At 44.6% G+C, this 12,104-nt stretch overlaps 1 protein-coding gene across 10 annotated transcripts in view; it reads right to left on the bottom strand.

Moving 5' to 3' along the window:
* Positions 1 to 12,104, bottom strand: part of JPH1 (junctophilin 1) — a 106,266-nt gene that overhangs the window by 8,010 nt on the left and 86,152 nt on the right. For 5 of the 10 annotated variants that reach the window (XM_045285239.1, XM_045285151.1, XM_045285113.1 and 2 more), the window contains exon 4: positions 2,270 to 2,919. The exons of the other annotated variants lie outside the window; for them this stretch is intronic. In XM_045285239.1, the coding sequence (XP_045141174.1) occupies positions 2,270 to 2,919 (650 nt within the window). The remainder of the gene's footprint in view (positions 1 to 2,269; positions 2,920 to 12,104) is intronic. 10 annotated transcript variants of the gene reach the window in all.

Raw genomic sequence — 12,104 nt, 5'->3', positions numbered from 1 at the left:
ACATTGAGTCATTATGCAAATGTGTCTCTATGAAATTACTAGTAAATACTGGGTTGCTGTGGCTTCTTCTTACATTTAAGCTACATTTAAAATCCAATACATTTGTTGTTCCAAAGGCATGTAGACTGTAGTAGGTCAGCTGGCCACATTTTTCTTTTATCAATAAATATTTAGCTTTAGATATTCTAAATCCAATAGCATCTGATAAAACATGATTCATAAATCTTTCAACAAATAAATCTCACTGGAATGAGATTACATTCTTCAACAGCACAGAGCTTTCTGATGCAGTAATAACTACCTTGAATTAGCTGAAGCGTCTGCATGACAGTAACCGGCATCTGCCAGAACTTGAACTTGCACAGCCTGAGTCCCACCAAGACCGAGTGATTTTTTAAAACAATCGAAACATTTCAGTCCTCATGTGGGGAAGAAAAAAATGTTCTGGCAACAAGCATAACTGGCTAATAATATGAAATTCAAATTATTTATAATTCAAATGCCTAGAAAAGATATACAACTGGAATGCTTCTGGCAGGTGATTCCTGGTTGTAAACAGTTTGTAAGTATTCCCTTTCTCCTCTATTTTATTATCCACTAAGAATTTGAAAATCACTTTGTTCAGCTATTAATGCTGAGATCCAAGATTCTGTAAGCTTTTCACATTTTAATTTTATTTCGGTTTCTTTTGGGTGTTGAATTTCATTTCTGTTGGTCAATAAGAAGTGTTAAGAATAAAATGTTGATTTCTGTTTAGTTCTGTAACATCACAAAGATGAAAAGATTGTGACTTTTTAAAAAAGCCGCTTACAAGCCCCCAATAAAATGATTTTTTTAAAAAATCAGCAAGGGCTATGAGGCTTTGGCTCATCAACCTGGAACATGTCATCGGGTAACACCAGTTGCTAGAGAGGACACTGGTAAAGTAGGGGAGATGGTGTCAGTGATCATGAGGGATATCCTCAATGATACAGACGGACAGAACAGCCGCAATCAATGAACACAATCTGCCAGCTATCATGGAGATGGCTTAGGAAGGGCAGCATCTAGTGGTTTTAAATAAACTTGCCATGAGTTGGAGCCAACTGAAGGACAACAAGATCCACTCTGTCCCCTATTACCTAGTGCTGTTGTCTATAGATGCTATGGTTAAAAGGAAGGTGAAGACTATGGATGACAGGGGAAGCCCCAAATCCATTTGCAGGGACCCATGCGGATTAAGCCTCTGGTGAATTCCCTCTGACCAGTGACCAAGGATGTGAATAGCCTTGCTATCGACAGAGTGCACTGGAAATACATTATTACAAATGCAGTTAGGCTAAAATTTTATACATCGTCATTTGATCTCCCTTTTGATCCACTGAAGATTTGTTCTAGTTTTCAATATGTTCTACTTCCTTTTCAATGGCAGTTTTCCTGTTTTATTTTGTTATTGTTATTGGGTTTTTGGGGGGGCACGTTTTTCTGTATATGAAATCCAGGATAGGTAAATCAACAGAGATTGTAATCGGATTAATGGTTTTATTGGGGGCATGGCAGGGGAGGCTGGGGGTGGAAATGAAGAGCTAGTAACAGTGAGTACAAGAAAGGTAATGTTCTAAAGTTGCTTGTGGTGATGACTGCACACTTCTCTTTAGTATGACTGAACTATTAAATTGACAATGAAGCTAATGAAACAGTTAAAAAATAATGATAGAGACTCCTTCCTATCTGTAGCTCGAGATGTGGCAGGCCCTTTAGCAATGGCTATGACTCCTTCCTTAGCCATCAGAGAATTAACTACCCTGATCAAAAGTCACAGAGCTGCTGGGAAAACGTAATGCTGTAATCAGAGGGAAAGGGCTTACGTACCTGAATTAGGTCTTAGGTGGGTGGCTAAGTGACTATGGAGGAGTGTCTGCCTGGGAGCCTGGATGTCTCAAGCTACCAATGTGTTAAAAGCTTTATTACAAACCTCTGTTCTTTTACGGTCGTCCACACAATTCTGACTAATAGAGACAGGATAGGGCAGAGTAGTAGCACTTGCGCTGTGAGTTTCTGAGACTAAATCTTTACAGGAGTAGAACGCCTCCTCTTATTTCCAAGGGGCACCTGGGGGTTTTGAACGCTGACCTGTGGTTAGCAGCCCAACACGTAACCCGCTCTGCCACCAGGCCTCCTGGAAGCCGCTCCTCACTCGGTTGTTATCACCATGCACAGTAACCCGTGCTGCTCCCAGAAAGAACCAGAGAGCGGGAAGGAGAAGGAGAGACTTCTTAAAAAGACTTACTGAATTGGCTTCTTTTTCCAAAGAAGGGCACGAATTCTTGCTTGCTGGATTCTTTGGTATGGCAAGTTCAGACTTCTTAGCTTTTGGCTCAGCTTTGCTTTCTTTGGCAACTGGTTTTGTCACAGATTTAGGGGGACTCCACTTGTTAGGCGGTGGCTTGTGCACCAGTGCTGAGGACAGCTGGCTGGACCCCTGACTCTCCTCGGCATCTTCCGGAGGGTGCTGGGGTGCATTCAGTTTCACGTAGTAGCCGTGATACTGAGAATGCAGCTCCCCGTTGCTGGGATTGGGGACGTGATGGTGGCCAGAGTACTTGGACTGGGGTACAGGTGCTCCCAACTCCTTGGAAGGTGGCTTTGACATCAAGGGCTTATTGACAATGGCTGTCACCTGCTCGTCAGCCACACTCTTTCTGTCTTGACTGAGTCTTGCCCCTGAGCTGGGGTTTTGCTTCTTCATGGGCTTTGGGGAGGGGTGCGGGGGAGAGTGGCTTTGTCTGGGACTTGGCTCAGGAGACTGTGGGGGTGTCGTGCCTTTGCGATAAAAGTGAGGCGATTCCTTTGGGGATGGCGGCTTTTCTGGTACCCTTTCTTCTGGATTTTCTTTTGTATCTACACCTTCCTGCAATCGCTGTTTGATGTAATCGGGACCTACGAAACAAAAAAGAGCAGCAGAAAGAAAGTGATGGAAGCCATGGTGGAAAGCTTGCCAACGAGCCCTTTATAATGGTATATTACGCCAACTGACGCAGACATGCACACGCTGTCTTTGTATCCGGTTAAACTCTCCCCTGTTTTCTCTTAGCTAGACTTACAAGGTTTTGATTTCACACAAGCATGTTTCATCCCAATTGAAAACAGTACATACCACTATTTCTGTTATTTAGAGCCATAAAAGTTGAAACGTTCTGATTGCCCAAAGAATCGCACTGTGCTTACCTACATGCAGAGCCCTGAGGGGAAATTCATGTTAGTGGAACACTGGTACCCAAACTGTAATGCTCCTGCTTATTCAAATTGTGTAACAAAACGAAAACACCAAACACTGAATCTATACACCTGAAAAAAGAAGCAAGCGGGGTTTTTTTGTGTGTTTGGAAATTTAATCAAGTATCTGACCTGCAGGTGCCATACCTGTCTCGAGCCTTCCTCAAGGGTCAAGGGTCATGTAAACTTCCTAATCAGGAGCAGGCCCGTGGGTTCCATTCTACTACAGACAACGACTTTCATGGACTCATTTCCTAGCTGTGAAAACCAGGGATTCCCATTGGCAGGGTTTCCCAGAGTATCAAAATGGGACATAGTGGTTGTTTTTGGTTCTATATTCTGATAGAGATCCACCCCCCTCCACCTCCGAATGTTTGAAGACTGTTTATTACCGTTACGTTATTTTCTTAAGAAGCAACTTAAGAAAAGTGACTCTTTGACACATAAACCACCCCCACCACCCCAACCAGGGGAACGAAGGATAAAAACATGGGTGAAGGGAGATAGCAGTTGGTGTAAGATATGAAAATAATAATAATTTATAATTTAGCCGGGTGGGAGGGAAAAAAGAGGAGCTGATACCAAGGGCACAAACAGAAAGTATATTTTTAGAAATGATGATGGCAACATATGTATCCATTGATGTATGGAATATTATAAGAGTTGCAAGGGCCCCCAATATGATACCATTGATGTATGGAATATTATGAGTTGCAAGGGTCCCCAATAAAATGATCCTCAAAAAACAAAGCAAAAAGAGAAGCGACTCTGGTGTGTTATGATGGGAGGATTTGGGGGGCTGGGGGGAGGAAAGAAACAAGAGGAGTCGTGGCACTGCAGTTGGAGTGCTTAAGGAAGTCAGAAGCAAAAATCCAACCCCCCTGCCCTACAGCTGATTCCCATTCACCGCAACCGTATCCAGGGTGTCCCACAGTGTATAGGAGCAGATGGTCTCGTGTGTCCCCTGGGACTCGGCTTGTGGGTTCCAACTCCTGACCTCGTGGTGAGCACGTAACATGTAACACACAGCCAAACACATAACCTCCTATGATAGCGGGGCTCAGTGGTCCAGAAAGGGGGCTGTGCTGGGGGCTTTCCGAGTGAGTTCAAGTCTGTGTTCTCCTCCTGGGTGCTTTACCTGTGAGAGCCCGCCCTTGTGACAAGGTCGCTGGATCATCAGGCTATGACACCAACCATGGCCACTAGATATAAGGCCAGTGCAGTTGACCCTCTTCATCAACAATACCAGCGGGCACATGGTCTCGAGTATTCCCGGAGACACTTTTCCCACCACTGCATTGGTTCAATTCCTTCTCCCTCCGCCCTCAACCCAGCCAAACTCACTAAAGATTTACAGAGGAACTTTTAAAGCTAATGACCTTTCAGTGTTATTTTTAAACAAAAATTCCATGGTGCCTATTTATACTTGTAATTGGTTTTCCAATGATGGCCGGAATAATAACTTATGGTTATCAGACTATTTGCCAAAAATTTAGAGCCTTACCAAAAATCCTGATACTACTAATGTGGAAAGAGAGCAGCTTGAAAGGCCCGTGTCACACAGCTCCTGTGTATCCTTTAAGGGAGTCCTGTCGTTTAGAGTAGTGTGATGTACACATCAGAGCTGAGGACCGCTGGGTTTCCATTATTACAGCCTGCAACCCTATGGTTAACCATACAGTATTTCTCGTTCTCCATCCTAATTTGCCCCTCAGGAATTCAAGTTTCCCAAATGTGTCAAAATGGCATGTTAAAATGAAAATGGCATGTATCCCTCTGTGAAGAGGAGAGTCAACTGCATTGACCTTATATCTAGTGACCATGGTTGGTGTCACAGCCTGATGATCCAGCGACCTTGTCACAGGCACCCAGGAGGAGAACAGACTTGCAACTCTGACTCTGAAAGCCCCCAGCGCAGCCCCCTTTCTGGACCACTGAGCCCTGGCCACAGTTTCCAAATGTGGTTCAGTGCCCCTTCTCCCATTTTAAAAACTGGCAGTTATCTGTTAAATCCCATACAAAAAAGATGGTGTCAAGCATTGAGTATCTTACTTGAATGAAGAGAGGCAAACACTCAGAGAGGACAACCACAATCAATCGAAAGGGAAAGGGGAGCATTCGTTTCAGAATTCTTTCTTGGTGCCCTGCGATGAGGGCGTAGCACGTAGAGAAAGAAGCAGGAGTGAGTGATGCTTCCCCACCCACAGACTTACTTCTTGAAACTCACCGAGGACATTTACACTGGATTTTCACGAAGAAGCTCATCACTATGCTTTGGGAGATTAATGTCTACAAAATCTCATCTGGGATTAAAATATGTTCTCGGGTCGAGTATGAAGGCAGTGTCTTGCTTATATAAGGGGGCTTCAACAAGTTTGTGAGAAAATCAAATCAAAGATAATTGATATGTTTTCCTCTCACCTTTCTACCCAAAGTGTCATCTGACTGAGGTGGCCTGACTTGCACTTGACTCTATTTCATTTTAAAGCACTACTGAGATCCCTGTGGAGGTATGACAGAGATGCACGGTGCACAGATAGTGAAGAGTCCAGCCCGTAGAGCTGAGGGGTTTAAGACACATAGCAATGACCCAATCACACAAAAGTGTCTTCAACCTAAGGCTTAAATTCACACATTATTTCTGTATAAAAATGTATATGTATGTGTCTATCTCAAGGTTATTAAAACCTAGTGTTTAACTTAAATGCCCGCAGAGACCAGAGTGGGGGGGAAATGAGACATGCAGCAAACATTAATAATGATAAATCCTTAAAGCTGGAAGAGTCGCTGAACCCTGAGGAGGCACGCTGTCTCAAAGTCCACTCGCTCGTTTTGAGGTTGTGATGCTGCCAGGGCAGTACGAACTACCTTGAACGCTCTCCTGATGGCCTCCCACCCGCCTGACGGCCCCCTGAAGCTAGCAAACAGGATGTGAGCAGAAACGGGACTTGTGTCAACCGACCGCAGCAAAAGTAACCCCTGTCGGGCCGCCGCCATGGGACGTCACTACAAGAGACTATTTATTTGGGAGGAACATGGGTAATTCAATAAATGTGAGTGTAAGAAAAACTTGATCATAATGATTTAAACTAATAAAATGACTTTTAAAAGTCAGCATTTTAATAAAATTTAATAAAATCTCCCAATACCTGCATACAGAACACAAAGAGAATGCTCCCTGCCTCTGTACTATCCATCACTAATAGGCCAAGTAAGGAATAATTTGGTCACTGGAGGAATTTGTATGAACAGACCTATGAAGTGATATTCTGGATTCCACTGAGTATGTTGCTTGTCATATCTATTAATTCTCAAATATCAGAAATCTGATCTGCTGCCTCTTTGATATGGTTTCTTGTCCCCCGTCTATCAGGAAGAGCAATCCTAACATTGTTACTGGTATCGCTCTTCTACGATGTGTCTTTCAGGCATACTCACCTGGATTGATCTCAAGGGCAGGTGACTTAAAGAGCTACCTAGAATTCTTCTAGGACCAAATTTCATATGGAAAAAAAATCCTAACTTTTGTTAATAAGGGTGCTGGGTGGTGGAAACGAGTAGCACTTGACCACTGGCCTAAAGGTTGGGGTTCAAACCCAATCAGAGGCGCCTGGGGATGTGCTGCGGTAAGGTCACTGCCTTGGGAGCCTCATGGAGTGTTTCTGTTCTGCACACATAGGATCGACTCGTGTTGGAACAGACGTAATGACAACTAACAAGAACGACTATTGTTGTGCATTTAAACATGCCTGTATTCCCAAAGCAGTGGCTCCTGCACCTACGCTCCCTGAGAACGACTCCTACTTCTGGACATAAACCATCTGAATGGAACACTTTGATATTTACCAAATGCTCCAAGTGAGTCTGCGGTACCTACTCACAGGTGGATGAAAGATTGAAACCAAAAAAATGTCACATGGAGGTGGACCTTGGTTACATTTAACCCTTGTAGCACAATGGTCACATGTTGGGCTGCTAATCCCACAGTCGGCAGTTCAAAACCACCAGCGGTTCCATGGGAGAAAGATGAGGCTTTCTACTCCTCCCCCGAAGAGTAACCGTCTCAGAAATCCACAGGGGCAGTTCCACCCTGCCCTATAGGGTCGCCGTCAGTCAGAGTTGACTCGATGGCAGTGAGTTTTTAAAGAAGTGGACCTAACTCCAACTTTATGCAACTGAATCTCGTTGAAGTGGTTTGGCCATAGCACAGGCCACCGAGGACCGGCCAACCCAAGGAGGACACAGTTCAATGTTCCACAGTAGGATTACGTGCTTGAGAAACAAAACCTTTCATTTAAGTTGGAGGGCAGAAGTTTTTCCTGGACTACTTCAACTTGGAAGGCACCGGTTGAGCCTGCCATTTGTTCTGTGTAATAATGTGTAACTGTGACGGCAGAAACAAAGTTGATGAAATACGGTGGTTCATTACAAGGACTAGTCAGAATCCAGCCAGGGAAGAAAAATACACAAGGGGAGAGAGTGGCTGCAGTCAGCAGTTTCCTCTCTTTTCAAGACAGTGGCAAAGAATCCTAAGGGATTCCCCCCCTCCCCTCCCAAGAGATTCCCCCCATGCTGAGGAATCATGCTGGGAAGTCAGACACAGTTCTTCAATTCCCTGACATGCCACCTAATAGTAAACAGCACTCAGCACACGTCATCCACCAACTCTGAAAGGTTGCTTGTTACAGTTGGCAAAAATGCTGCGACCAGATATGGCAGATGGCTAACAGCAGGGCATCTAGCTAGTTCTTCATAGGTGAGCCTCAGTGGGTTGGAGGCGGGCAGAAGCAGCACCAGGAAGATACCCCCAAACACATGTCCACAAGGGCAGTGCCCAAATGAAGTGCTTTGTAGCACCAGCAGTGGCCATTCGATAGAAATTAGTTGTTTACAATGGAGGCTGCCAACCAGAGAGGACAAGACTGACAGATTCTGAAAAGATTATATAACGAGTCATAGGATCGCATTTATATTCTGTGTGGAAAGACTGTCGTCATTTTCCTGTGGGACTTGATGGCCATGTCTGTAACCGCGTCACAACTGAGAGCACAGAGAAGGGAACACCCACTGAGGTGCCTTGCACACAAGACCCATTTGTGAAACCGCATATACTCTAAATCAAGCGTTAAGAACCAGCGATGTTTGGTGTGGTTGACTATGAAATGTTATGATATCTGTAAGTACTTCCAATAACATCATTTAAAAAAAAAAGAGAACCAGAAAACTGGAAAACTATTCGTGTCAGCTGATGGATTACTCAGATTCCTCTTTTCTAGGAGAGATTTTAGGTAGAATTCGGGCTTTGAAAGGTGAGTTGAGAATCATCTACTCCAGCACTCTTCCCTTTTTAAACTCTGAATCTTAAGAATGGCAGGCAAGGGTAAAAATGAGGAGCTGATACCAAGGGTTCAAGTGAAAAGCAAATGTTTTGAGAGTGATGACAGCAACAGATGCACAAAGGTGCTTGACACGATGGATGGATGTATGGATTGTGATAAGCGATGTACGAGCCCCCAATAAAATGATTTAAAAAAAAAGAATGACAGGCAATTATTTAAAGAAAATACGCTTTGATTTCTAAAGACCTCTGATTTATGTCAGAAATGTAAGCTTAGCTACTAGCGACCCATAATCACTGATACTATGAAGATACTGCAGTTTTCTCCTCCTTAACGAGTGAATGATCAGTGTGTTTGTGAGCGCATGCAGCCTTAAACACAGTTCAACAAAGCTGACTGAGGATGTTGCCCATGGAAGCAGGCTGAGGATCTCCCAAGAGGGTTCAAGGTAATGCAGGTGCCCACACAGGGCAGTGTTTCTCAGTATTTTTTTTTTCACCAATGACCAGTGCTTTCCCATAACTGGTAAATATTAAAATTGTCACCCCATTTCATGCTACTTGAAATTCAAAACAAATAGGTACACTGACAGTGTTGAAATTCAAAACAAACAGGTACATTGACCCAAAGGAAACTGAAACAGCGAGACAAAGAGCCATGCAATCAGTTTTCCATGCCCCATGTATTTCCTTATTTTCTTGGTGATCCCTCTTCTGGAAGCTTCTATCAACCTTACTGGCTTAGAAACCTCCTGTCATCAGCACGTTTAAGTAGAGCCATCCCTGGGGGAAGACTCACATCACCGAAGCTCACAAGGCCAATTCACTAGTCTACCATGTGCAATACAAATGCCACATAGGTCAGGCAAGGGGTTGGCACTAATTCTATCAGAGCAAGTCCACTCTGTTGGCAGTCAACCAAAAGCTTAACCAAAATCAGACAGTTCTTGGTGAGAATGGAGCCTGGACAAGGCCATGAGATGAATCAAACACTCAGTGGTCGGGAGTGGGCTAGCTCGACCCAGGCAGCATTCCTGGGTTGGGATGCTCTTGCCAGTGAAGCCATACATGGTGCAGCAGCTCCCTGCATCCTCCCTCATTACACAAACGGCCTTGTCAATGCAACAGCAATACATCAAGGTTTTAACCAAGGCCTCTCCTCCTCTGGACAGTGCCTGGATGGGCACTGCCATCTTTTGTTTCTGAGACTGCTTTTCTCTCCTATAATTCCTTGGATAAGCAATTCTTTCTTGTGTTGTTTTAGTACATTCAACCAGGTTACTACCACTTAGGATCATTTTACATAAGCTCAGCATCATGCATTCGTTTTAAAGTTTAACTCAATGTTTCAATGTAAGTGGGGTGGTGGGAATGTCCGAGGAGGCCACAACATTAGATAACTACACTTCATCCTGGATTACAGAATAGAGCAGAGGTTCCCAACCTGTGGGTCGCGACCCCTTTGGGGGTCGAACGACTCTTTCACAGGGGTCGCCTGATTCATAACAGTAGCAAAATGACAGCTATGAAGTAGCAAAGAAAATAATTTTATGGTTGGGGGGTCACCACAACATGAGGAACTGTATCAAACGGTCACAGCATTAGGAAGGTTGAGAACCACTGGACTATAGTATAATAGTTTTTAATTGCCGGAGGGGTGCCGAGTAATTTTGTATATGAAAAAGTGTGGATGGCGAGGTAAGTCTGGGGACCTACGGTTTAACTCCTGGAGGGCAATCCCTGTCTCAGTTCCTGAGGGTCGTTTGGTGTCCCTCAGACTAAGGCGGTTCAGGGTTCTGTGTTTGTATGTAATGACCAACACAACCCGTTCTTGTCATCTGTGGTGTCTTGAGGGTTGTCTTGATACTTGGCTGGACGTTGCAAATACTAGCATGGTCACGCATGGCGGACAGGTCTCAGTGGCACTTTCAGACTAAGACAGGCTAGGAAGAAAGTCCTGTTGATTTACTTCTGAAACGAGCTAACCAGGACCTCCGGCATCACAAGAACACAGCCCACCCGGAAGGAGGAAGTCAAACTTGATGAATCAGAGGGTCAATGAGGGGAAGGGGACCCCCAGTGGGAAAGAAAGGCACGAGAGCTGTGAAAATGGGCTTGACCATGCCCGTGACTGTGAGGACATGTGGGATCAGGCAACGCTGCATCCTGGGTCCAAACTGGCTCGATGACAATGAAAACCTACAGTGGTCTACCTACACACTCACAAGCATACATCTGCATACTTTTTAATTACTTAAGACTTAACAGTCTGAGCGATAAGGCAATTCCAGGTGGCTACATTTTCCCCTTAGTCTTTACCTGGACTGTGGAGCAGTGCTGTTTTGCACTGAAAGGGTGTCATTGAAGAGAGGTGATAAATATCTGAAACGATCACTGAAAATAGAGAGTTGACCACAATACCATTCAAAACACAGACGCTCACAGACATCCCTTCTCCCAGGGTGAACAACGTCTATGCACGATACATACATTCAAAACAATGGGAACATTTATATCTGAGCTACGGCAATGAAATGAGCTGCCTGATGAAGAAAAGTGCTGGAAAGCCCACTTAGAAAAGGTCTATCTGATTCGATCCCAGGTAACGCGGCCTGGAAAGCATGAGTTGTCCTGCCCTGGGAGACCAGTAATCTCCGTACACAGAGGGCCTTCTACACGGTTCCCTAAAGGGCTTGCTGGCCGAGGGTCAAAGCGGGTTGCAGCCATTCCCCACAGCGCTTGTCCTGAATAGACTTGTGGGTAACTCCTGCTGCCGTGCCGTGCCGTGGTCACTACTGACAGAACTTGCTTATGGGAAGCTGTTTCAGGAAGAAAGGGTGGGGTTACATTTGCCCGCCATTTCTTTTTTTTTTGGTTGCTGCAAATGCTTTTCACACCACAAAGGCTTTTAAAAGCCATTCAGTGTGGGAAACTGAGATGATCTTCTGTATCATTTACCTCTTGGTAACACCGCATGGAAAGCCGTAGGGACCCCCATTCTTCAGCAGAATGCACATCTAACCTTGTCATCAAATTGTCATCTACAGACAACAATCGGCGTTTGTTTTCTTTCGCACAGCTCAAACCCAGGGCTGATTGGTGAAAGGGCCTTGCCTCTAAAGGCAGTGGTTCTTCATGAGGGCAGTATTGCTAGGGAGGAACAGAACAATTACTCTTGGGTGGCTGAAAGCTTTCTGGAGTTCTTACTCCCAGAAAGTTCAATTGATGTATGCCGGTACCAAACCACATGTGCTGACCCAAGGTCAAATCAAACCAAATGCAACCCAGTGCCATGACGTCAATTCTGACTCACAGTGGGACGGGCTTTATCAAGTTTACAGGAGCAGACAGCTTCACCGAACTGCTGACCTTGTGGCTAGCCGCCCCACGGGGAACCCACTGCATCCTCATGGCTCCTTACATTGGTATCAGCACATGTGAAATCATGACACTAAAATAATGATGTTAATAATTTCTGCCAGAGGTCAGAAGGAGTGGCAAGTTTTCTTTT

This window comes from Echinops telfairi, unplaced genomic scaffold (genome assembly GCF_000313985.2).
Source record: "Echinops telfairi isolate 266 unplaced genomic scaffold, ASM31398v2 ScPeMD7_1;HRSCAF=3_0, whole genome shotgun sequence".
In the NCBI taxonomy this organism is placed as follows: Eukaryota; Metazoa; Chordata; class Mammalia; order Afrosoricida; family Tenrecidae; genus Echinops; species Echinops telfairi.
This window is presented reverse-complemented; position numbering and strand designations above follow the sequence as displayed.